This window comes from Lynx canadensis, chromosome B1 (assembly GCF_007474595.2).
Source record: "Lynx canadensis isolate LIC74 chromosome B1, mLynCan4.pri.v2, whole genome shotgun sequence".
Taxonomy (NCBI): Eukaryota; Metazoa; Chordata; class Mammalia; order Carnivora; family Felidae; genus Lynx; species Lynx canadensis.
This window is the reverse complement of record NC_044306.2, coordinates 140,659,440-140,686,635: the sequence shown is the minus strand read 5'-3', so window position 1 is coordinate 140,686,635 and position 27,196 is coordinate 140,659,440. Positions and strand designations below refer to the sequence as shown.

The 27,196-nt window shown below is 38.6% G+C and overlaps 1 protein-coding gene across 1 annotated transcript; it reads right to left on the bottom strand.

Annotated features, from left to right (window-relative positions):
* Positions 1–2,486: 2,486 nt before the first annotated feature.
* On the bottom strand, positions 2,487–23,510 carry LOC115513041 (anthrax toxin receptor 2-like). The gene is made up of 6 exons (XM_030314487.1): positions 23,334–23,510; positions 22,519–22,590; positions 20,380–20,451; positions 3,512–3,593; positions 2,725–2,832; positions 2,487–2,588 (listed from the first exon to the last, which is right to left on the bottom strand). The coding sequence occupies exons 1-6, from the start codon at positions 23,483–23,485 to the stop codon at positions 2,487–2,489; spliced, it is 588 nt and encodes a 195-aa protein (XP_030170347.1). The 5' UTR covers positions 23,486–23,510.
* Between the last annotated feature and the right edge of the window lie 3,686 nt (positions 23,511–27,196).

Here is a 27,196-nt window from a genome sequence, read left to right as displayed (position 1 = left end):
GACAAAATAGCTGAAGTGGAACTGTATTAAAATGAACGCTATACCCATCGGCCTCCACCAGATGAAACTCAAGAGGCTTTGTTTGCAATCTGTAGCTAAAATAACACAAGTCTTTCTAATTTCATGCTAACTCTTTCCACATAACTTACTCAAGCTAAAGTCCATCAAGAACTCCAGGCCAGAAAGACTGCAGTTAGAAATTCCATTCTAAAGTTTCCCCAATACAAATAAAATAAATGAAGTTAAACAAATAAAACAACAACTGTATCTTCTCTGGTTGTCAACTACTAATTTCCTACAGGAGAAATATGCAGTCATAGCCCATAAGCAAAGAGTTTTAAAAAACCAATTAGTCTTTTGAAGTGAACCTTTCTTATACAGAGAAAAAAATTCCAAATAAAATAATCCAGAGAGGTCTTCTCTCCTTCCCAGTATAATTATAAAAATAACTGCAAATTCCCAAGCACAATGAAATTCTATTTAAAACACAATCTGCTGGTTTGTTTATTTATAGGATCAAATTATCCTCCCTTTTGCATTGACCATGCATGTTTCTGTATTTTAAAACAAATCACAGTTGCAGAGTATTTACCTTGAATCCAAGTATAAAAATATTTACTGTTTTTTACGTTGCAATTTTTTCTAAATACTAAGCATAATTAAACTCCTAAAATAACAAAATCTCTGTTCCGTTCTGTATTTACATTCGGCCTGCCCACTAGAAGTACCGATATGTGATAGAACCAAATCGTATTTTTTTCCTTGGAAAGTTCCATGAGTGAGGGGGGAAAAAAAAACTCGCATGCTACTTAAAAACAAAATCAATCCATCTCACTCTGGTTGTGAAACACATGAATGATCTTTAAAGAGAAATTTTAAAAGCCAGAACAAAACATCCGAAGACACTGAGTTGTTTCCCCCCACCCCACCGCCCTTCAGTAAATACCTAAAGATTAAAGGAAAGGCTCTAGCTTAGAGACTATATATTACTCGCTTCCATTTTAGGATGGTGTTTACCAAAATATCATAAATACTTAATAGCAACTGTTCCTAGTGCTTCTAGCAAAAGGCAGTAAAATGAAACATAAACCTCAGCAGTGAAAGCCTAGGAGTTTTGCTTCACATTTCATCATCCCACTTCCCATCATACTCTTTAGGGTAGCCTCGATTCTAACGATCACCAGAGACAGAGCAACTGAATTCCAAACAGAAATATTACGAGCTCCAGTGAAACTATTAATCATTAAAACGGAAAGAACAACAACAGCAGTCAAATACTCGGCCGCTGGGGCAAGGTGCCTGACAGCCACGAAACACCGTATTTGGAGGAGGGAGAAATCACACAAATTCCAATCCAAATTTTTATTTTATACTTCCTCCATAAATCCTTTAAAACTTACCAGATATCAAGACAGTGAGGAACTCCACGTTCAAAGGATATAAGGGTCTCAGGCTGTCTAAGATCTTAAACTTGAAATCACAAACCCAGGCTCACCGAGTTCAACGTCTAAGAATCAACACCAAATCTCACAAACAAAATCTCAGATCTTCCGAATTATGCTGTGTTCACAGTACCAAACAAACTTCCTTTTTAACACAATGACTACCTGAACTGGACATCAAGATTACTGCCAACATTTGTAAAATGTATCTAAAATTATGAGCCTTTCTTACTCCCAGAAAAATACTCACAGAATTAATTATTCCTTTAAGAGCTTGAAATCCGCCTTTGACAGGGAAAACTTGTTCCTTGGAATCAGCGATTCTTTCCAGCTTTAGTAAAAGGAGGAACATTTAATTAACGGGTAGTTGAGACATACAAGATTTTATACACTTCATTATGTTTCAGTTATGTTCATCTGAAAAATTACACTACAGATTAATTCACCAGGGTAGCCTGTCAGGAATTGAAGGAGACGGCACCAGTGTCATTCTAAATGTATCACAATGAAATGAATCAGCCACAGCCCCTTTACATTGGTCCCAAGTTTGAATCTCAAAGCAGTGCAGAGCTCTGCTAGCTGTAAATGCCATGAGACACAGGAGTCCTATGTCACATTCAACCAAAAGTTTAAATGCAAAGTCATCTTGGTGAGCAGAAAAAAAAAAAAATAATAATATATAAGCCCTCAAAACTTAATTAAAAAATTTTGTTTTCCCAAATCCCTGCACTCCTAAGAGTCAAGTTTTCAATCAAACTAAAATACCTCTATAAGACTGTCATAATAATCCTGTCAGTTGAGTTCAAGAAGGAGCATTCATGTTATTTTAATCCAAATGTATATCCTACAATATTAGTTCCTTCAAATCAAATGAATAGTCACGAAATTTAGAGTTTTGTTTTCAGTAATGAAACCTATCAAAACTAGACATGACTGATGCAGCTTTCAAGACATACGGCCACCTTATAGAAAACCTTTGGCAAATGGTTAGCATCACAGTAAGTCATCAGTGAAAAAAATTTGATAAGCTATCCTTAGGACAATTTAGATTAAAGTTTGCAGATCTGCTGTACTCACTTGAGCTTGTTCAAAGTCCAGGACACCAACACAATAAACTCTAGCGCCAAATGACCTGGATATCTTTGCCTATGGAGAGAGAGAAGGACAGAGAAAGACAGAGGGAGAGAGACAGAGGTGAATTATCCAAATATCAGGCTATCCATACAGAAACACACAGCAAAATACACTGGGGTATAAAGAACAGGTTCAGTTCAATACTCACCTCTCTCTCTGCATATGATGGCACCAGACCGTCCAACTTACCATCTGTCAGAGCAATTATGATACTGGAGGTTTTTAAGCCTCCTGCTTTCTGAATTTGTTCATTTGCCTGAAAATGAAGAATAATTATCCAACTAAGAATTTTAACTTTTAAATTTTTTTTTTTTTTTTTTCAATGTTTATTTATTTTTGGGACAGAGAGAGACAGCATGAACGGGGGAGGGTCAGGGAGAGAGGGAGACACAGAATCGGAAACAGGCTCCAGGCTCTGAGCCATCAGCCCAGAGCCCGACGCGGGGCTCGAACTCACGGACCGCGAGATCGTGACCTGGCTGAAGTCGGACGCTTAACCGACTGCGCCACCCAGGCGCCCCTAAGAATTTTAACTTTTAACCAGCATGCTCCATCAAGCTGAATTTAGGAGTCTGACAAAATCAAAATATTATAGACTGACTTTTAAAACAGGGTATTTTGGGTTAACTATTTTATTTGAAATGTGCATATACTCCTCTATTGGGTTTAAAGGAGATAAATTTTAAGCTTTGATTGACTAGTCTGAATGTAATCACACAGAAGATGAAAAATTCCTTAAAAAGCAAAATGCCATCCAAAGTTTTCTTATCACCATGGTAAGTTAGTCTCATCCTTAGAATAACAAAAGCATGTTTAAAAACTTTTAAAGATAAACATGTAATGGGGCCTTTGAGTTTTACTAGAGAGTTACAGTTTATTGTATTACAGAATAAGAAAACATTCTCCCCTATGCTTATAAATGTAAAAGAACTTACTAGCTTTAGTCCCTCGTGGATGTATGTTTCTCCTACTGGACTAACACGTTTTAAATCCTCCAAGCCTTTACTAATCTTGCCCCTGAAAAATAATGCATTATAACATCAAACAAAAGAAAAATGAGCAAAGATCACAATAAGCACTTATCAAAAAATATGGCAGTATTACAACTCAGGTTTCTTCAGTAAGAGGAAAGAACATGGACCTTGAGGACAGATAACTTCTCATACTTTTCGCTATTTAAGTATTTAATAGCATTTATATTTTAACTACAAAAAGTAAAAGTACTGATGATGTGAAACATCTTGAAAAATCTAGGGATATTCTAGGCATTTTTGAACTGAGAACAGATAATTTCTATCGTATTTTTTACTAAATGTTAAAACATTTTCCTTCATCCAAAATAAACAAGGACTGAGGAGGTCAGCTGAAGTGAAAAAAGCCTTTCTGAAGCACTTAACCACTTCCCTACACATTGAAAATTTTCTTTGTTATTTGCAAATTTCCAAGGCACATTACTTAATCCTCAACTTATAGAAATCAACATTCTCCATTTTTGTTTCCAGAGTCAAATATCTCAGAATCTAGTCATTTTTGTAACTTCTCACCCATCCGAACACTGGACAGCTCATTGTCTTGAATACGGCAGGTAGTAATACATATTTGATGAACAAATGAAAGAATAAATGGGTAGATGGGTGGATGGGTAGATGGATGGACAGATGGATGATAATGGATTCTTCCAAGAGGCAGTATAAATGAAAAAGATGAAAAACTATAGAAGAATCTTTTCCATCATGACTAATTAGTGTTCCAATGTGGTATGTCTAAATGAAGTATGACTACACTATTAAGAGCTATTTTATGTGTATTAAGTAAGAGAAGACTCCTTTTTCAGGGTTTTTTAAATACAGGTTCCAAAGACCCCTTGAAAAATAAAGAAATTGTAAGAGTCATGTGAGATAAATATAACAACTTTACAAAAACAATATGAGATAAACTTAAAATTTCATTTAAAAATTTTAAGTTTAAAAGACCAGAAGAGAGATCTTAACATATTGTTTTTGAAATTTTAGTTTTTAAAAAGAAGCGAAGAAAAATACCTTTCTAAACAGAAGAGCCTTGCAATGGTAAACTGAAGTATAATACTTTTTTTTTTAATTTTTTTTCTTTAATGTTTGTTTTTGAGAGAGAGAGAGAGAGAGAGAGAGAGAAATGGGGGGGAGGGACAGAGACAGAGAGACACAGAATCCAAAGCAGGCTCCAGGCTCTGAGCTGTCAGCACAGATCCCCACACAGGGTTCAAAACCACGGACCATGAGATCATGACCTGAGCTGAAGTCAGACGCCTAACCAATGGAGCCAGCCAGGCGCACCTGAAATGTAATACTTTAAATAAAACATGAAGAGCACCTGCACTACTAAGAATGATAGATGAAAAATTAATTATAAAAAGTGAATTATCTGAACATCAAGGAACTACTGGAGTCATACATAAACGTGTGTGTGTGTGTGTGTGTGTGTGTATAATACACTATTAAAACATGTCAGAAATAGTAAAAAAAAAAAAAAAAAACAAAAAACTTATGCAGCAATGTTGTATATCAAATACTTGAAATAAATGAACCATTTACCAGAGCTCCAATCATGTTTTAAAAGTAACTTCTTGATTATATGTTGATATGGCAATGAAAATTATTATCAGACAAGTTTTCCATCTCAAGAAATGTTCCAAAAACACAAGACAACTTTCAAAGTTTGATCTTAATCTTCTTCCTTCCTGATTCAGTCATCTCTTCCTACCATCTCTGTCTCTCTTAATACCTGGTTTAAAATCACCCTATTCTGGGGGTGCCTGGGTGGCTCAGTCGGTTAAGCGGCCAACTTCGGCTCAGGTCATGATCTCACGGTCAGTGAGTTCGAGCCCCGCGTCGAGCCCCGCGCTGACAGCTCAGAGCCTGGAGCCAGTTTTGGATTCTGTGTCTCCCTCTCTCTGCCCCTCCCCCATTCATGCTCTGTCTCTCTCTGTCTCAAAAATAAATGAACATTAAAAAAAATTTTTTTTAATAAAATAAAATAAAATCAGCCTATTCTGAACCTATCTTTAATTTAATCACACTCTTTCTTGTAAGGTACCGCAAATAGACCCTTGTTCAACTTTTACTTTAAAGAACACTTTGGCTCTCAAAAACATTCTACTTCGAAATAATGTAACTAATTTAATTTAACTGAATCTCATATTTTAACTTCTCAATTAGAATGCAAGTTTACAGTGGGCTATCACTGTGTCTATCATTTATAATGTATCCCCTTACTCTGCACTTACTGCTTATTATAATGCCTTTTTTTTTTAATTTTTTTTTAACGTTTATTTATTTTTGAGACAGAGAAAGACAGAGCATGAAGGGGGGAGGGTCAGAGACAGGGAGACACAGAATCCGAAACAGGCTCCAGGCTCCAAGCTGTCAGCACAGAGCCCGACGCGGGGCTCGAACTCACGGACCGTGAGATCGTGACCTGAGCCGAAGTCGGCCGCTTAACCGACTGAGACACCCAGGGGCCCCTATAATGCCTTTTACAAAGTAAGTGTTCAATAAATGTTTCAATCTGTCCTAGGAAAAAGATTTCTAATTCCACAGATGATGGAGTAAATCACATAATTTATAAGCTTGTTTTACCTAAATATTTATGTTTAGTGTCTACAGAAACAACTTAAAGCTGATGCTGTCTCAATGTGGACAAAAACCAACTATTTGATGCTTCCCAGAAATGAGTGGTAGCATGGCTTCAAGCATTGTTTGCTACCAAAAAGGAAATGAAAAAGAAAACTGAAATTTAAGTTTACACAGATTCTGCAAGGTAAAAATCACCCTCTCCATTCAGCTTAGATTCACTTCACCTTTTAATTACTTCTAAGAACCAGACACCAGACAACAGCAGCAGACAACTCTAAGTTAAATGAACTTGCCCAGTGTGGAATTCACAGCTTTTTTGGAAGGGATGTCTCAGCTAGCTCATTTCATTAGAAGTAGAGTGCCCCTGGCTTTTCTATCCATACCCACACCTGATACCATAACATTCTACATAGCACTGAATTCCATCATTCCTTTTGCAGCCGCACTGTCCCTAGAGGAAAAGCGTTTCTTGCCCACAGTCAACATCAACACACATGAGCCCTGGTCTTATCTCCTTCCAGTGTAACCACACAGTCTGTCAGCCTCTACTGCCTCAACAAGTATCACTTTAGGGGGAAGGAAAGCTAAAACAAGACAGGGCAGATCTCAGGGCTTCAAAAAATCCAAAGCCACTAAAAAGAAGTTCTAAATTTGTCTATTCGTAAACAGCTAATTTAGGGGAAAGCAAATGATGTTGAAGGTTAAAAACAGGACTCATTCATCTACACTAAGACTTGAAGGAGACTCTTTAAAAAAAAAAGGCAAGTGAGGAATGATAAAAACAAAAAAATATTTACACATTACAAAGCTCAAATCCCACAGCATCTTAGATCATGCTCACCAAGTTTGGTTTTAACTTTAGGTCTTCAACTACAGGAAGAGAGATACCAAAACTACTTTGGTATTTGTTGTGAAGCGGTAGTCAAGGGCACTGCTATCATAACACATAATGTCCCCTATAAGGTCTCGAGGCAGAAGTTTCTTGTCATCCCTGAGTAATCGCTACATACTTCCTCCATTCTGCTAACTACAACTACGTGAACTGTTTCTTGCCCTGATTATTGGGAAGCCCACGGTAAATTTCTTACTCATTCACAGAATTCTGCTACGCTCCTATGATTAACCTATTGCTACATCCTCTTTCGCAAGATCTTAACTTTTCTTTTTTTTATGTTGTTATCTTTCTGCAATGTTATTATGTTCAGTGACGCCTCAAATACTTTTTGGAAAGAGACTTGAAACAAGTAAAATGGGACATTAAAGCTCGATTTTTTTGTTGAGAATCAGGGGGCCAAAATGTATAATCAACTCTTTCTTTTTTATGTTGTAATTATACTGATTAGAGAAAGAGAGAGAGGGACAGGGAAGAAAGGCAAAAACACACAGACTCATTTTTTAAATCTATAAAATAACACTTTCCACTCTGTTAGTATCTTTCAAATTTCTCTGCTGAGTAGGGAAAGGAAGAGATAAAAGGGAAGGGAAAGGACAAAAAGACAAGAGAAGGAAAGGAAACACAGCAACTACAGCTGCCATATAATGTGCTACATCAATGGCTTTTCCCCACGCATAGAACACTTTGGATTTTGAAAAGTGTTCAAGATGTCATAACTAAACATAAATATATATTGTAAATAGGGGCATAATAAAATGGTTGGCAAAGAATTCTAACTTGCCCAACTAACACAAATGAGGCACATTTTTTTTTTATTTTAAGTAACTTTTACCTGTGACTAAGGACATTATGTTTATACAGTATATCTGTATGGTAATTGAACTTTTCAGATTTCAAAGCTCTTTCCAGATTTTAGTCAATCTATATCCCCCTGCTGAGCACCCACCGCAAGTGAACACTGAATCTATGTGGTGATATGAGAAGGGCTCACAAATAGTCCACACACATCTCTACAGATGCACCTTAGTTCTCCACCGTGGCTGTACCCTGGAATCAATGATGGGCTTAAAAAAAATCTCTTCAGGGCTCTAACTGAAGAGATTCTAACTTACTTGTTTTGTGAAAGATTCAGGTATTTTTTAGAAACTCCCCAGAGCATTCTCATGTGCAGCCAGAATTAAGAACTTCTAATCTAAACTAATTTAAAAACCTTTGCATGTTATTGGAATGCTCTTTTCCTTAACTATTTTGCCAGTCAGTCCTCTACTGAAGGGGCTGGGGGGTACCTAGGATAATCTTTTAAATTGTACAGTATACTTTCTCAGATGGTACAGCTTACAGCCAGAGATAATACAGATTAATTCCAAGCCCTATCTTGTTTCTTCATCTGTAAAATAGAGGTGAAAATATCTACCCCATGGGGCCATTGTGAGGATTCAGTGGCACATAAGTACTGAGTAAGCTGTAGCTACTATTGTTGTTAAGTTGGTATTAGTCATTTCCCGTGTTAGTAGGATTTTGTTCACCCTGTCTACTTTCTCCTTGATTCTAAGGAGCGCTCACCCAGCAAACTGAGAGTTGAACATTTTGATATAGAAACCAGAAAGCAGGAAAAGGAAAAAGAAGAGAGGAAAGAGTTATAGTGAACTCCTGGAAAGAAGTTAAATGGGAAGCTATGTAATGAGGTAGGAAGACTCAAGGATTAGAGCAAATTAAAAATGAACTCCAAGTCTGGTTCTGTAACTAACGAACTATATAATACCAGCAGTTATTTAATCTCCTGGAGCTCAGTTTCCATATCCATAAAATGTAAATAATAATGCCTGCTCCAGTTAGGTTTTCATTCGTTCATTTTATACGTATTTATTGGGTGTCCACTATGATATTTACAACATAATGTTATTTGGCACCTTTGAGCATTCGAAAGGAAGTAAGTGACTGGTCAGAGAGGGTATTAGGAGAGAGACAGAAGAAAGAAAGTAACTAGCACCCAAAACAAATCCTCTTCATTATAGTTTCTCATTTTCATTGCTATGTTACTCTTCTGGAAAACCTGTCATATAATGCATATGTATATGTGTTTGGTACAAAGTGAGTGCTACGTAGACATTAGTTATTATTCTCTTCTCACATAATGTGTCAGGGATGGAGTGGGGTCATCCACAAGCCAACCCTCAATTCTTTCATTATGCCACTCTGCATCAAATAATGAATGTAGCATACAGGTCAAGCAATGGGGCCTTGGCCTCAGTTCCCAGCCCTAATGCCTCTTAGTCTTGCAACATTGGGTAAGTTATGTAACCTCTCTAGTCTTCCATTTCTCCCACCTGAAAAATGGGGGTGGTGGTAGTACTTACATAGTAGAGTTGTTATAAAAATTAAAGATACTGTTATATGTAAAACACTTAGTATACTGCATGGCACATAAGTATTCAATTATCAATACCAACTTTATGTCTATTCACTGTACTATCTCTTTATCCATAAAAGAGAACATAAGCATGAATTATCAGCTTTGTTAGTCATGGTTTATAAGCCTCATTTGAGAACTATCCCTTTAATCGTCCCTGATGAAACACACCATTTTAAAACTGTACATTAAATCACACGAACTACAAATCATATGCATAAGGTTCACTATGGCTCTTGAGTAAAGTCAAATACCAACAATCTCAAAATGTTCTTCTTTTATAGCACAAATTTTTAAGATTTTTTTTAAATTTTCAGTCATTTCTAATTAATAAAACTTCCATCCCCTCGTTGTATTAGAAAGTATTTCTGGGGGCGCCTGGGTGGCACAGTTGGTTAAGCGTCCGACTTCAGCCAGGTCACGATCTTGAGGTCCGTGAGTTTGAGCCCCGCGTCAGGCTCTGGGCTGATGGCTCAGAGCCTGGAGTCTGTTTCGGATTCTGTGTCTCCCTCTCTCTCTGCTCCTCCCCCGTTCATGCTCTGTCTCTCTCTGTCCCAAAAATAAATAAACGTTGAAAAAAAAAATTAAAAAAAAAAAAAGAAAGAAAGTATTTCTGCATATTGTTAATTATTAAGTCCTTGAGAGTTTAAATTTAATAATACCATCCAAAATCATGGAGGTAAAGCAGAATGTGCCAATCTATTCTAACATAACTCAAGAAGGACATAATGGTAATATTAAAATAACAAAAGGGAGGGGCGCCTGGGTGGCTCAGTCGGTTGAGCGGCCGACTTCGGCTCAGGTCATGATCTCGCGGTCCGTGAGTTCGAGCCCCGCGTCGGGCTCTGTGCTGACAGCTTGGAGCCTGGAGCCTGTTTCGGATTCTGTGTCTCCCTCTCTCTCTGACCCTCCCCCGTTCATGCTCTGTCTCTCTCTGTCTCAAAAATAAATAAACGTTAAAAAAAATTTTTTTTAAATAACAAAAGGGAATGTATTAATGTTGTTAATAAATATTTTAATATATAGAAAACAACAAAAGGAATGAGAGGAAAAGGGTAATAATAAATAATAAAAGTAAAGGACACTTGGCATTTAAAATTACTGAGATGGATTATGGGTCATACTAGAATCTGAAGACTAGCACCAAAATCACCTATCTCATTTGTTATTTTGGTTATATACAAGTTTTATATTTTTTCTCTAACTTAACATATTTATTTCAGAAGAGATTCATCTTGGAATTTCATTATTACTTTTTATAAAATCCCTAGTAGATAATCTCCAAATATGACCTCTGTCAATTCCTTCCCACTCATGTATGCCCATTCTTCCATCAAGAGATGACATTTATCTCCTCTCCCCTTGAATCTGGTCTACTCCCGTTACCGTTTGGCAATAGAATAAGGTAGAAGTGATGTTGTTGGACATCTAAGTCCAACCTTTAAGAAAACCAGGGATTTTGTTTCCTTCATCTTGTAATGTTTGCTCTTGGAATGCTCTCTCTTGGAACCCAGTTATCATGCTGTTAGAAACTATGCCACATTCAGAGGTCCCATGGAGGAGAATCAAGTTATTCCATTGAACAGCTCTAGCTGAGCTCCAGAATCAACAACCAGCCTCACACACAAACAAACCAGCCTCTGTGACTACAGCACCAGGTAATACCACATGGGGCAGAGAAACCTCCCAGCCAAGCCCTCAAACCACAGAATCGTTAATGGTAATAAAATTGTTCTTATTTAAGCCCCTAAGTTTTGGGGTGTTTTGTCACGAATCAAAAGAGAAATTGGTACCAGAAGTGTCATATTTCATCTGTGTGGATATTCCCAATTCTTTGATTAGGGCTCAACTCTACTTAGGGGAACTGTATCTTTGTGGCTTTCAGCTCCATCCTCTGGGCTTTGGTCTTACTTTCTGAGTCATTCTTTTTTCGCAAGTAGACCACGTGTGATTCCTTCCTGCCCATATAAAATTGAAGCCCAGAAGTCTCTCATTTTGAAATCTCTATCTCTTTTAATCCAAGTTGAAAAAAAGCCCTTTAAAAATTTTATGATTGGGGTGCCTGGGTGGCTCAGTTGGTTAAGCGTCTGACTTCAGTTCAGGGCATGATCTCATGGTTTCTGTGCTGACAGCTCAGAGCCTGGAGCCTGCTTCGGATTCTGTGTCTCCCTCTCTCTCTGCCCCTCCCCTCACTCATACTCTGTCTCCCTCTATCTCTGAAAAATAACACTAAAAAAGAAAATTAAAAATTTTAGGAGATCCCCATGTATCAAATTATGTACATTTTCTATTTTGCACATTACCACCAAAGGACAATGGTCCTTTCTGCTTCAACCTCCAATTTAACAATTTTGCTCACTGCCCTTCCAGTTTTCACTATCAATCTCTTCAAGGTCATTTGGCACCTACCTCAGTCACATTTCCATTTTGGCCATAATCAACTACACTAAAATTAGTGGTGTAAAAAACATAATTTCCTATTCCTCATAATCCTGTGCATTGAATGGGCAGTTCCTAAGTTTCACACATTGTCAGCTAGGAAGTAGGAATGGCTAGAAGAGTTGAAATGCTTCACTCACATGGTTGACAAGTCAGAACTGGTGCTGGCTATTGCATAGCTCAGCTAGGACTGTTGATCATTCTCTTCTCCACATGGCTAGGTTGGATTTCCTCTTACGATGGTGGTCTTGAGGTAATCAAAGTTTTTATATGACAGCTGGCTACTAGGAGCACAAGAAAGGAAACTCCCATGCCTTATTAAGGCTTAGTTCCATGTTTTCATGGGCTGAACTCTATTGGTTTAAGTCAGCCATAGGCCCACACCAGATTTTTAAACTTTATATTTAAATGAATTTATAAACTTAAATATATGTAATTTAATTATGTATTTAAATATGTGTGTGTGTGTGTATATATATATATATATATATATATATATATATATGTTTGTATGTGTTCTTTACTTAAATGGAAGCCACAGAACAATCCTCCACAAAAGCTACAAAGCTTCATATACTTATGCTACCAAATGCCAATTTAGATAAGTGCATATGCATAAATGTTATAAATATTTGTATCATACGTCAATTCTGTTTGTCCTCAAGAGATTATTAGCCAGGAACATTAATTCTTGAAATAAATAGTAACTGCGAACAAAATGTAGTGATACAGTAACTTTGTGATGATCAGCCAATTACATAGAATTATACAGTTTTTTTAATGTTTATTTATTTTGAGAGAGAGAGAGAGAGAGCATGCTTTCAAGCAGAGAGAGAGGGAGAGAGAGAGAATCCCAAGCAGACTTCACGCTCTGTACAGAGCCCAACGTGGGGCTCTATCCCACGACCCCAGGATCATGACCTTGGCCAAAATCAAGAGATGAACATTCAAGCTACTGAGTCACCCAGGTGCCCCAATTAAATATTTTCTAGAAGGTAAAATTTAGCAGATTGAGTAGAATATGAAACACTGTTCTCAACGTGTTATTTTACATCTCTACAAATTACCAATAATTTACAATCCACTTAGCACTTTAGTCCTTAGTACTCTACCCGAGCTATTGCATATAAGGCACTTAGCAAAATCTCTGACACATAGTAAGTGCTCAATAAACTCCATCTACTACTTTTACTGCCTCCTTCCATTAATAAAACATGATACTGGGGCGCCTGGGTGGCTCAGTCAGTTAAGCCTCTGACTTCAGCTCAGGTCATGATCTCACGGTTCATGAGTTCGAGCCCTGCATCAGGCTCTGTGCTGACAGCTCAGGGCCTGGAGCCTGCTTCGAATTCTGTGTCTCCCATTCTCTCTGCCCCTCCCCTGCTCATGCTTGGTCTGTCTCTGTCTCTCAAAAAATAAACATTAAAAAAATAATAATAACAAAACACGATATTAACCAAGCTGATAAAATTAGAAAAAAATAATGAAGGAAAATCTGTTCATTCACTGAAATATACCCACTTTATTTAATCATGTTATTATATACTACTATATTACCTACTGCATGAAGGATAAACTGCAAAAAAGTAATTGCTCTCTACTAGCTCCTCAACTTAAAAAATGTTTAAAGGTTACAAAGCAGAGAAGGAGTTATCTTCTAAGCACAAACATTGCTAATGCATTCTAATATCTTAGGAACTAACAGGTTTAGCTAACTTTATTGTACTTTATATAAAAACTTGCTCATTGTTTATTTAGCATGTCACTCTAAGACCAACAAATGCCAATGTCTCCATGGCCCAAAGTCCAAACCAAAGAATCCAAGGTAACAGTCCTGGACTCAAAACTATCTGCTTACAAGATGCTCTGCACAATCTGTTTTTTGTGAAAAACATTCCCTCCAATTTAGTCTACACTTACTAATGTATGCTACATGGTTCACACCTGAAGTCCATACTCGCTGCAGTTTGTGTATATTTTTATGCCATTTCACTATGCTTTACTGAGGCATGAGAAATTGACCTCTACATTTAACCACTTCAGTATGCGGGTTTGTCTCCCAGATCTGAGTAACAATGTATTTAATTTTCTAGAATATAAAGCAGATGTAGGACTGCACTGAAAGTAACTATTAGCACATCCATGACTAGAATCTGAGCTGCTATCTTGCCCAGACCTCTCAGGATTAGTACAATGTCTGGCCAAAACTTACTTTTGTAAGCAGAAGTAATTACTTCCCTAATATAATTAGCAACAACCAAAAAATTATAGTCACTTCTCACCTAATGCATGACGGATAAACTGCAAAAAAGTTTGTAAGAGAACAGAGTAAATTTGGAAGATGAATGCGTCTTTGAATTATGACACATTCTGACTAATTGTGAGATGTGGGGAAGAGGGAACATAGAAATTCTGAGGCAATGCAGTGGTTAAGTGCTTACACTCAGGAGTCAGACCTGGGCGTGAATCCCAGCTCTCCCTACCTGGCCGTGTCACTTAGAACAAATTCATTTGACGTCTCCATACTACTGTTAGAATCCTTGCACATTAGGATGAAAATAATGATGGTAGTATACACTGATAACCTCCAAATCCCATCTCAGCCTGAGACCCCTTTCCACCCAACATCAGTTAGGCCTTCTCATGCATCATATGTCTTTAATCATCCCCACCTTGCTCTACGGGAGAAATGATTAGCTCCTTTTAACAGACAAGAATTGGCCGACAAGAGATGAAATTACTTGCCCAAGGTACACAACTAGTATATAGTTTCCATGTCTACTTGACTCAAGGTCCACTCCTGGTGTTTTCATTTTAACAAGGAGCTTTCAGGACCCTCCAAGGTAGCAATTGGATATGTTATTCCCAAATGCTTTCTCACTAACCCCCCCCTTTTTTTAATTTGAGCATTTATTTAAATTTTTACAAATAATAAATTAATGTTGAAATAAAATTGAATAACCAAAGTGTATGGAAATTAAAAAATTAAGATTCTCCCCACCCTGAATCTCACTGCGAAGACAGTATTGTCCTTAGCAGTTTGTTGCACATTTTCCAGACTTTTTTCCATGCATTTATGATCACACACACAGACACACACACACACACACACCGTAAAAACAGTTAAAGATTTTTTGTTTTTATTTTAGAAAAATAATATCACACTTAGCAGACTGTTCCTGCTTTTCCCAATTAATGTATCTTAAATATATTTTCATGTTAATATATATGGATTTTCCAATTCATTTAATGACTACATAGTATCCCATTCTATATATATATGTTTTAATTACAGTATCAATTGATAAGCATCTAGATTGAATGTTTTTCACTATTATGAACGACACTGCAGTGTCCAATTTTGCACATACCTATCTTTGCACACTGGTGCTAGTATTTCAGTGGAACATGGTCCTAAAAAGTAGAATGGCTGATAGGAACCTTCTAACCTTCTACAGATACTGACAAATTTCTGTGAAAAATAAATGAATCAATTTATAAGTTCCCAATTCTTATGAAGGGCTATTTTATTACAAGTAAATTTTTAACTCAGATTTTAAGGAATTAGAAGAAATCTTTTTAAATAACAGAAATGTATATATTATCTAAACTTAATCAAATGACTTCTATTTAATTTTCTGTAAGTTTGCCTATGGAAACTTCTCAGGTCAAACAATTATATGATTTATTTTTAATATGGGGAACAAATATATTAAAAAGACAATCGGAGGGGCACCTGGGTGGTTCAGTCGGTTAAGCGTCCAACTTCGGCTCAAGTCATGATCTCACCACTGGTGAGTTCTAGTCCCACTTCAGGCTTTGTGCTGACAGCTCAGAATCTGGAGCCTGCTTTGGAGTGTGTGTCTGCCTCTCTCTCTGCTCCTCCCCCCACTCATGAACGCGCTCTCTCTCTCTCTCTCTCTCAGAAATAAACATTAAATTTTTAAAAAATATATTCAAAAAGAGAGAGTTGGAAATGTTTATAACTGATCTATAAGAATAGGAAAGAAAATCCAAGTCATCATTTCTCATTTCTCAAAGAAAGAAAATATATGACAGTACTTAATAATTCAGGTTCTAGTGTCAGACCAATTCAACCATTCATTCAACAAGTATTTGTTGAGCGTCTACTGTGTGCCAGGCTCTGTTCTGGTGTTGAATATATGAACGAACAAGACAAAGAAGACCCCTCTGCTCTCTCACAATTTATGGTAGGGTGATGGAGATAAAAATTAATTAATTAATAGAACAATTTCAAAAACTGATAACCAAATAGAGTATTGTGACAGATTTCTGGGGAGGAGGGCCAGGGTTCCTATAGACTTGATCCTGTAGGCTAGGGGTCTTAGAGAAGGGGACACATGGGATGGTGCCTAAATGGTAAGAATGAGCTGGCCAGGGGAAGTTCTGGGGCAGAGGGAGAACAAAATTTGTAATCTGGAAACAAGCTCAGTCACCTCAGGGAATGGAAAGATCTGTGGGCTAAACTGCGGCACACAATGTTGTAGAGGAGGACTGGGTAAAGCCATCAGGTAGGGCTTTTAGGCCACCAGGAGACATGTGCCTCCTCTTCTAGGCCATTAGAACTGCCTTAAGCATGAGAGTGACATGCTCTACTTTATACTTTAAAAGAGCATTCTGGCTAATATACTGCTCCCCACGTATTAAGTGTATGTCCTTGGATAAGCCACATTACGTTTCTTAGCTGATATTTCCTCATTTGTAAAGTTAAGATAATAATAGTATGTATTACATGTATTAATATGAGGATGAAATGAGGTAATGAATGGAAAGCATTTTGCACACTGCCTAGCACATAATAACTGTTCACTAAATGTTTTCAACTAAATCACTTTTACATCATTAAGATCACATTGAACTGAAGTGAGCATGGTTCACCATCCCCAATTATGCAGCCTAATAGCAAAAAAATATCTTTTAAAATTAGTCCTGATTCAAATCTCTACTATTGGGAGGCTGGATTTGTCCATATTGAATCAACATGGCACTTTTCTCCTATCTGATCCTATGATACAGCCCTGAGCTATTTATGTGTATGTGCACACTCCTTCCTCTCACACACACTAGATTATTTCATCTCTGTGTTGGTCCCAGAGCCCATAATGCTCAGTACATCATATATAAGGTAGGCAAGCAGGTAAGTAGGTAGGTGGAAGGATGGGCTAACAGATACACAGAGGACAAAAATCATGGGGGTGAGAGAAAAGAAGAAAGTATTTCACTGAAACACTTAAAAGAGTAAAGTTTTTATATTATGAGTATGCAAAATGTATAACTGATCCCTTCTTGCCAAGTTTATTATTCTATTCATGTATTTGCATAGTAGTGGACCCCATGCTGAAACCCCATAAGAAGACGCTGCACTATCATAAGGACTTACTGCCTTCCAATCTTGATTCATCTCTACTGAAAATATTTAGCAATACTCTGAAAAACATAAAAGCAGTACTTCTCATAATAATCACTGTACTGTAGATTTATGAGCAACAGAACCAAAATTGTGAAATCTGCCATGTTTCCCATTTGCCCGGCTCTCTTTGTGAGTGTGATATGTGACATCAAGAGTGTTTACATGTAGAATTCCAATTTCTAGGCTTTGAAACAAAGATCCACAATAGTAGCGGAAACATTTGTTCAGTGATTTTGCATCTAAATATGTGAAAGATTTCCACACACCAGAGAATGTGTAATAGATGACAGGTGACCCTATATCCAAATACACAGAACCACAGAAATTTGAGAAGTTACTGATTTAATAAAATAAAATCAGTGAAAGAACAACTAAGAAATAATATCCTTTGTCCTGTGATATACAAAGTACTTTTTTATGCAATGTCTTATTTTGACCTTCATAACTCTCTTAAGAAAATAGCAGATAATCAATAATAAAAATTACAAAAAGAGAAAAAAAATATGGCCAACTATATCCGAAGTTCATGGACATAAAAACTGACACATTGAGTAGATGACTTGCCCCAAGTCTCTAAATCAGTATGTGGGACAGCTGTAATTGTAACCTAGGCCCTCTTAGTGCACTTTCTGCCATCCCATACTAGTTCAGCATGTCGCAAATAGTGCAATTCATTAAAACTGAATGTATCCCTATTTAAGAGAGAAAGGAGCAAACTGTATATAAGTTGCAAGTAGCATTATTGAAATTTCTCCTAGAATATTATAAATCCTTTCAAGCAGGACAATTGTCCCTTTAAATAAGCATAATTCCTCGCTAACCACTAAAATACTACATATTCCCTAGATCCAAACAATAATAATAGTAATAAATAATCACAACAACAAAGCTTTCATCTCCTGAATACAAACGTACCAGACTCTGTCCTGCATTCTCCACATTCACTGAATTTAGTTCTCACAACAATCTTATGAGGCGGATATTGTTATCACAATCATCATTGTCATCATTACGCAAATAAATGGACAAAACTGAGGCATCAAGAGATTAAGTATCTTGCCCATGACCATTTGGCTACTACATTGGTTCAGTGACTCTTAACTGCAAAATGCTTATGTTTATGCTGCCTCTTGAAATAGGAGCCTCTTTATCCCATTCCTTTCCTCAATTAGATTCAACCAGTGATAAAGGAAAAATCTCTAATTTAGATTAACGATTTAAACCATTTCCACGCATGTCTAAGCAATACCAATTTTGTTGACCAATGACTACACTTCATCTTCCAAGTGCTGGAAGATCCATATGTAAAGTGCCTAACAGAGAACCTGGCACAACATATGCAGGTGACAATTACTGAGAGTCTACTATGTGTCTGGCATTATGCTAAGTGCTTTTCCCTGCATATGCACCCCATAAGTGTTAACACTGTTCTTTCTTTCTCTTCATGAATACACTCCATTAGAACTATCTGGATCCAAAGCTGTTTCTTTGAAAATTAAGCTGGGCAATGAACAAAATTTCTTCTCATGGAGGCAAAGAGTATTAAATCACCAGGTATAGAAAGCTATTGTAGCTGGGTTATAAGGGACTACTATTGCTCTGGCTCTTGATGGCACACAGATGCATACAAGAAAGTATGGAAGGAAAGTATTGATGAGACGACTGAAGGCATAAGCTGGACTCCTCACCTACAGAGCTTATTTCCTCTCCAGAAAAAGTAAAACTTAAAGCACAAATAAATTATAAGTTCATTCATGTATATACATGTATGTACATATATATGTATGTACTTAGGGGCTGTATGTACATATATATCTATGTACTTAGGGGCACCTAAGTGGCTCAGTCGGTTGAGTATCTAACTCTTGGTTTTGGCTCAGGTCATGATCTCAGGTTCATGGGTTCAGGCCCCACGTCAGGCTCTTCATTGGCAGAATGGAGCCTGCTTGGGATTCTCTCTCTCCCTCTCTCCCCCTCCCATGTTCGTGCTCTCTCTCTCTCAAAATAAATAAATTTAAAAAAAAAAAGAAAAAAGAAGTTTATATACATATATACATGGACATATATATATATGTATATAAACTTCTTTTTATGTATATGTATATATATATGTATATAAACTTCTTTACATATATATATATGTATATAAACTTCTTTATATGTATATGTACATATATATAAACATAATTTCCAAATTAATTCTGTGAAGTATAAATAGGTTCTTTCCCTGAGTCCTTTTAAATATTATGGTTCCTTAACTAAAATTTAAATAAAAAATTGAAACAAACAAATAAGAATTATGTTCTCTTGACATTTTTAAAGAAAAAAATAATTTATAAAAAAAGCTGTATTCAAGTATAACTTTTCAGAAATCTGCATATTAAGCAAAACACAGCTTTCACAAGATTATATATTTTTTCATTTACATGTATAATCTTTGTATTTGTATTTATATATCTTTATATATATTTAAACATATAATATATATTTTATTTGTATATATTTATAAATTTATATATAATATTATATGTATATACATTATAAATAAAAGTAGCAAGTTCCTTTACAAGGATAAATATATTCAGCATCGGTGGACCTCAGCATAAGACTGAAGATCTGTGATGTCTCCTGAATCTAGTAATTATACAAAGAGATCTATATCTCTCTCCTCCCTAATGTTCTGCAAATTCCTAGTCGATTAATATATTACATTTAAACAAGAAAGATGTAGAACTACTTATAGCAAAAGAGAGGTAGAAAGCAGCAAATACACCACTAAGGCAGAGATCTGGGTTTCATTGTACATTCCATGGACAATACGAATGATATTGATTTTCAGATTATCTGGTCTTTTATATTACGCATACCTCCTTTCCTTTCTATTAGTGAAGAGAGCTGAATTGTCTGTGCATTTGTTTGAGTCCACTGAGAGGCCCGAATCACCACTTGGAAATATCAATCATTCCTTCCAGATTAGTCTCTACTAAGAGTCTACAGTGAAATGATAATGCACTAACCTGTCTCCAGTTAATGGCAAAATAATGGTTGCTTGAGAAGAAAATACAATGAAAGATAATCTCATTTGAGGGCTGCAAAATAAGAAAAGAGGCAGTTAAAACATTTTTAAAAGAAATATTGATACAATACAGATATATAGTTATGGAGTCTCAGTTAAAATCGGACTCTGATGGTCCAGGCTTCTTTTAAATAGAACTCCCTAAATAGATACACTAACTCTGCCTAACATTACTGCATAAGTCATTTTGGATTCAATCAGTGCTTCTCAGCACTCAAGCAATCCTCCATGACCCATAGGGCCATTTAAGGAAGAGACTAACTAGAAAGATAAATTCTAGGCCAATGTAAAATCCTTTTGTAGAAAACACTTCTTCTCTTGGTTCTACCTCATCTCCTTAAAGGAAGCCAGACCCTTCTGAGTGATTGTCATTAACAATATTTAGGGCTACGGAGCAGCTGGTTTGATTTAATCACCACAATTACGATAGGAGTTCAAACAAAAGCTATCTAGAAGTAAGAATACTTATAGAGTGCCATGGACAATGTGAAAGAGACCAAGCAATTAGTTTGATTAGACATTTTCAATTGCCCAAGTCTCAAACATCATATTTCTATACGGCAACACCTGCCCCAGTTAGCTACATCCTTTAAGCTTAGGCATTTCTCTCATGTAATGGTTCTTGACTCCACGATACTCTATGCAACTATTACTAAGACCTGAAACTGCCCATAGGAAACAAAGATCTGTAAACTGAAGATCAGAATGATCTCAAAGACTTATCCATATTTGAAGTCATTCTCTGCAGCAGTCACCCTTTATTCACTTCCTACAATGTTTTATGAGTCAGTAACTAAGCAACTAAATTTGAGCCAGAGAACTGTGTATTACAGAATTCCAACGTGCAAACCAGACCAAATAAATAAAGGCCCCATTTCTTAAAAACGTTGTATTGAAAGGATCCGTTGCTTTCGATCAAAATCTGTGTGATACGTTCTGCACTCTCGGATTAAATGAGAAAATTTATAAACAACTGTCTCTACTGCCTTTAACATTTAAAGATATAGGGCTTATTTATTTTTCTTTCCTAGACAGTTTTACTTCAGACCCTGTCCAGAAATGAGAGTGTTATACTTGGCTTCTTAAGCAGGAGACTGATGATTGAACATGGACAAGCATACATTTTTATAGGGATAAGTTTACTGCTGCCAATAACCGAAAGCAAGGATTGCCTAGGCCTCTACAGATTGTTTGAAGTTACTTGCAACATGACTTTCAAAATGTTTTGATCATCCAAGCCTGTTTTACAGAAAACATTTGGGCTAACAAGACTGAAAGAAGCAATATTTAATGATACACTCCTTTTTGTGTCCTTTGCATTATCTTGATAAACTTGCATTTGCTCGTTGCATTTTTTCCTTTAAAAAAAGAAGGAAAAAGAAGGCTCAAAAGCCTGGTGTCCTGGGGTTATTTTTAAACAGAGATGCCGCTAATTTCTAGTTACCTCTAAATAAGAGAGTAAGCTGGATTTCATAGCAGTTATGCTTTTTATAGGAGAGAAAACCAGTCTTTCCTAGTAAGGCTTATTGCATATATAGAACAGTTAAATTTTAAACCAGCCACACACCCACACATTGGGTAAACACAACTCGTTTCTTTAAACACACACAAGTGCCTTTTCTGGTAGTGGGTTATTAACACATGTTCATTTGAAGTTTACCAACACTTTTTTTTTTTTCTTAATGAGGACCTCTACAATGCTAAGAACTGTGTGGAAAGAAAAATATATTATGGACACTATTAGCATAAAATTTGTTTAATGTGATAAATTATGAGAAAGCATAACTTAAATTCAAAACAGATGAAAATTCAGAAAGGAAAAGACATTTGGAATAGTATTTGAAGATGCTTCCCCAGGGCCTGAGCCAAATTTCTGGGATCCAGATGATAAAAGCCCTGAACAACTGAAGGGCTGTCCTAATAACTACATGTATGTAATAATGATCTTGAGGCACTGAAAAATCAACATCTCAGTAAAGACTCTCCCTAAAAAGTTTTCAAAAAAGGGATACCTTACACTTCAGTCTACTTCCTTCCACCTCAAACCTCCCTGCCTAGAAAAGTAAAGTGGGAGAAATACCTCACAAATCTCTCTGTAAGTTGCTGGACAAAATTGTAAATTTCAATCCAATTGTTTGCCACACTCCCAGACCTGTAAAATGAAAACGAACTGATCAGAAAAAAACAAAAACACAAACAAAAAATATTTACATAGGGTAACCTGACCTCCTCTTCAAGCAAAATTTAAGTGTATCAGTAGCTAAAACTTAGGCGCTAGAAGAATCAAGGAAATCAAGCCATCTTCTAGGACCACCTGCCTAATTGTTTGGAGTAGATCTCAACTCTTCAAAATAAACACAACCTCCCCTCACAGGAAATGAAAAACACCCTGAGTGTGTGGACCCTAGGTTTTCCTGGCCACAATGAAAGCGCAGTGATCAGGAGAAGACCAGGCAAACTAGCCAGTGAGGGGTGAGGCCAAGGCGGGGGGGCGAGGAACAAGCCCGTCTGGGTTACAGAGATGCAGACGGCTACCCCAAAGAGACACGCTCCTATTTCCCAAGAGGCCCCAAGACTGGCAAACAGTGACTACCCCACTTCCCCAGAGAGCCCAGCAGCTCCGGGCTCCTACGATCACCTCCCCCCCCCCCCGCCCACAACACACACGTACACACACACACACACACACACACACACACACACACGCACACGCACACACACACACACAGCCGGCACAGATAAGAAAGCCCTTGCCCTTTGGACAGGGCACAAAGTACCCGTCCTCGGGTTTCCAACACCCCTCCCCAGAGAGCACACACATCTCTCTCTGTCTCCTCAGCCACAGCTCATCCAGTGCCACCAACAGAAGACCCTGGACCTCCCTCCGGCACTCACTTGTCCAGGACGAAGTAGAGATCAAAGGCTCCTCTGCAGGAGGGCTGCTCCTGGGTGCTCACCAGCCCCCCAGGACAGCTGAGCACCAGCAGCCACAGCCCAGGGACCAGCCAGCTCCCGGGACTGCGGGCCAGGGACAGCCCTGCCACCATCCTGCGGCCAGGGGCCTGAGACTGCCTCTTGCTCGCAGCCCCCTCGACTCGACTCGGTGGGGACGCTAAGGTGGCAGGAGTTACCAGGGACGCACCCTGGGGTGGGGGCCAGCGAGCAGCGAGGGCGCCGGCGCCCGGGGCAGCAGGACCCACTAACTGACTGAGGGAGGGAGAGAGGAAGGGAGGGAGGTCCTAGGAGGACAAAGGGAGACACTGCAACCGCCGCAGCTGCCGCCGGAACTCTTGACGAATCCCAGTGGAAGAGCGATCCAGTCCTCCCCCTCCGCAGAGTTCCTGCAGACAATGAGGGCCCACGGCGACAGCGCTCAGGAGAAGTTCGCTCCAGGCTTCTGGCCGAGCCTTTAGCGGCAGCCGCGGACCCCGACCCGAAGCCCCATTCCGCCCGGAGCGCTGATGTCCGGCGGCTGCAGTGCCGGGCGGGGCAGGCGCCCTCGGGACGCGGGGACGGCAGCGCAAACTTGCAGCGGAGATCCCCGTCCGCTGGTTCCCTTCCTCCGGCGGCCCGACTCCCCCCGCCCGCGCTCCAAACTTTCTTCCCAGTGTTCTGCTCTGGCGCGGCGCAGCCGGGCGGTCCCCTTTAGGGGAGGAGGCAGAGCGGGCCCTGGGGCTAGCGATTCCAGGGAAGCCGCTTCAATCAAGGCCAAGAGCAAGATCTGGCCAGGTCTCTCTCTGTGTGTCAGCCTGCGTCTGAGGGCGGGGGCGGGGCCTGATCTGAAAGCACACACGCACACTTGTGGGTTCGTGCCTGAGTTCAAGTTGACTAACGTTTGCCAGATTTTGAAAGGGGAAAAGGAGTTTACAAAAACAAGTGTCCCCTAGATACTAAACATATCCGTATAGCCTGCAGGCCTGGCCTATTTCAGCAGCTGTGCAGAAAGGCACTCTGTGTTTGCGAGACCAAAGCCTAGCAATTCCAAGGGAGGTGGTGGCCTCCGCCCCACCCCCACTACCGCCGGCGCCCTCGCAGCTGTACTTGCTGCGGGTCTACCTCCCTAAGGCAACTTCCTCTTTATAAACCTGGTTTGTAGTTTCAACTTGCAGAGCCAAAACGGGCGGGGGCGGAGGGCAGAAAGGGGGGGGGGGAGGGAGGAGAAGCCTCCGCAGAACTCGTTAGGAGCGGAAAGTTGTACCTCAAAATATTCCATCCAACTGGCGTTACCCCCAAGTTCCAAATAATTAAGAATTTCATCCCCTGGCAAGGTAGGCCGTCCTTGTCAATCTTGGGCCGGGGCTGAAGGTCCAAGGGCACTCACATTCTCTGCTTACTCATTCTGCAATTCCTCCCGTCTCCTCCCCATCACCTCCACCTGTGACCTCCCCATTGTTGAAAATGGCTTTTAGAACTTGCAGTTTCACTGGTATGATGAAAGGGGAAAATGAAGTATCCCCTCCTCCTTTATATTTTATTTAAATCGGTGCTTTATGATAAAAAGTTCATGTAGTACTTAATCATATACTACCTTTTTAGCATCTCGTTTGTTGTCATACGCATTTAACTTTTCACTCACATTACCTTCGTTATACAACCAGATTTGTAAGCTCTTTGAGGATAGAAACCAGGCACTTTAAAAAGGTTTACTGAGTACCAACTATCTATTAAGCACTGTTCTAGGACTTACAGTGAAGGCACAGAACAAGAGCAGTCTGGTTGAGAAGGAAAAGCAGACAAAAGTAAGTAAATGTCCATATTAGCAGGTGGTTTGCAGAGATTTCAAATATGGCAATATGACAGGGAATGACTAGGTGACTAACAAAAGGCAGCCAGCTATTCCAAGAATCAAAACAGAAATCCCTAGCTTTTGCAGGTCACCATAGGCATTAGCTTAGCACATTTAAGAAACAGAAAGGAAAGCAGTATGGCTACAGCTTTGTGGGAAAGATGAAGTAAGAAAGGCAGGCTGTGGGCAGATTATGTGGTGCTTTGTAAATTGTGATAAACAATTCAGATATTTTACATTACATTACATTTATATTCTATTAAGTGTGATAGAAGCGCATTAGAGGAGTTTAGCCTCTGGGATGGGGTAGAGGATAAAGTACTATGATCTATGTTTTTCAAAAATCTTTCTGGCTGATATGCCACAATGTATTTGGAAGCAACAACAATGAAAGCAAGGAGGCCAGTCAGGAACCATTGCAGTATCAGGGCACAGTAAAACAGTACTTTGGACCATCGCCCCTACAGCAGCTTAACTGAGGGATATGAATGGACAAAAGCTTTAATAAACCCAGACAGGAGCACCTGGGTGTCTCAGTCGGTTGAGCGTCCAACTTTGGCTCAGGTCATGATCTCACAGTTTGGTTTGTAAGTTCAAGCCTTGCATGGATTTCTCTGCTGTCAGTGCAGAGCCCACTTTGGATCCTCTGTTCCCCTCCCTCTCTTACCCTCCCCCTCCTTCTTTCGCTCTCTCACTCTCTCTGTCTCTCTCAAAAATAAATAAGCATTTAAAAAAAAAAAACCAGAAAAAACAGACAGACCCACAGTCTGGAAATATTTGCTACCTGGAGATGGAAATTCCAGGACCATCCACTGGATGTACCACCTCTTACCTGTTGGGGTAGGGAGGGTACTGATAGGACAAGTGGTTGACTGAACGAATGGAAGATCATTTAGCCTTCTGTTAGAAATAAACACATTGTGTTCAAATAATTGAACTCCAGAAGAAAGTCTAAGGAAAGGGATGGCTGTATTAAAAGAATCCTAATTCTTTCCTTCCTCCTTGGCTTCATCTTTTCTTGAGGTTCTGAAATTTTAATTCCTCTGTAGCCATCAGGTCTCCAGGGATTTGCTATCACCTTTTGTTTCACATTTGGGTCCAACTATAGATACACTAATCTCCGTGACTTCCCACAACAAAGCTGAAACAGGCTGACCTTTTCAGGAAACTTGTATTAACAGCTTTTTAACATCTCTTGTCGAGGTTTTCAGTGTTCACCGTTGGTTAAAACAGGTCTCCATTTTCAACTTTTAATCAAGATAAAATAAAAGATATGATATACCTTTAGCAATTAATACTGTATCCGTATGTGACTGAATAAAACCTGGGAGAAAAATCTGACAGAAAGTAATAACAACTGGTTTAAAAGGGGACAGAAGGTGAGGAAATAAGAGACAAGATGCCAACTATGTACTCTATCCTCATGATGAAGTATTTTAAACTCACATTTATTGGCTTTCTTTTCCCTAGCTTCTTGACTCATAACCTGCTCATCTTCTGGGACCGCACACACTAATCTAAGGATCTATCTTGTCCAGGCCTACACTAAAACAAAATATCTTGGACTGAAAACTTGTTCTTCCTCAAAATTCCCTGGATCGCCTCAGGTCCCCTTACTTAGTCCTTCTTTCCTGACTATGAGACCAGCAGAGCCGATGGAATACTAAAGCATATTACCATTCTTTTGGTTATTTGTTTGGGTAATTAATTGAGCCCAGTTCTGGAACTTTTTTTCATTTCACTCATTTGCTCATGGAAGACCTATAATAAAGCAGGGAATTGGCCTTGCCTAGCAGAAACCAATAATTAATCAAATCTCTTTCATCTAGTAAAAATTAGGGAAAGGTCATTAATTATGGAGGAAACCAACTGTCCAGATTTTCCCCAGACTGAGGGGTGTCCAAGGAGATAGGGCTTTCGGCGCTAAAACTGGAGCAGTCCCTGGGGTGGTCCATGGCAAAGGAGGCTGTTG

Excerpts from the sequence above, each read along its gene's own strand:
- LOC115513041 (XM_030314487.1), bottom strand. The coding sequence starts at position 23,485 with ATGGTGGCAGGGCTGTCCCTGGCCCGCAGTCCCGGGAGCTGGCTGGTC. Across the intron at positions 22,591-23,333 it reads CTCTACTTCGTCCTGGACAA|GTCTGGGAGTGTGGCAAACA; the intron begins GTGAGTGCCGGA and ends TTCATTTTACAG. Across the intron at positions 20,452-22,518 it reads CTTACAGAGAGATTTGTGAG|CCCTCAAATGAGATTATCTT; the intron begins GTATTTCTCCCA and ends CTTATTTTGCAG.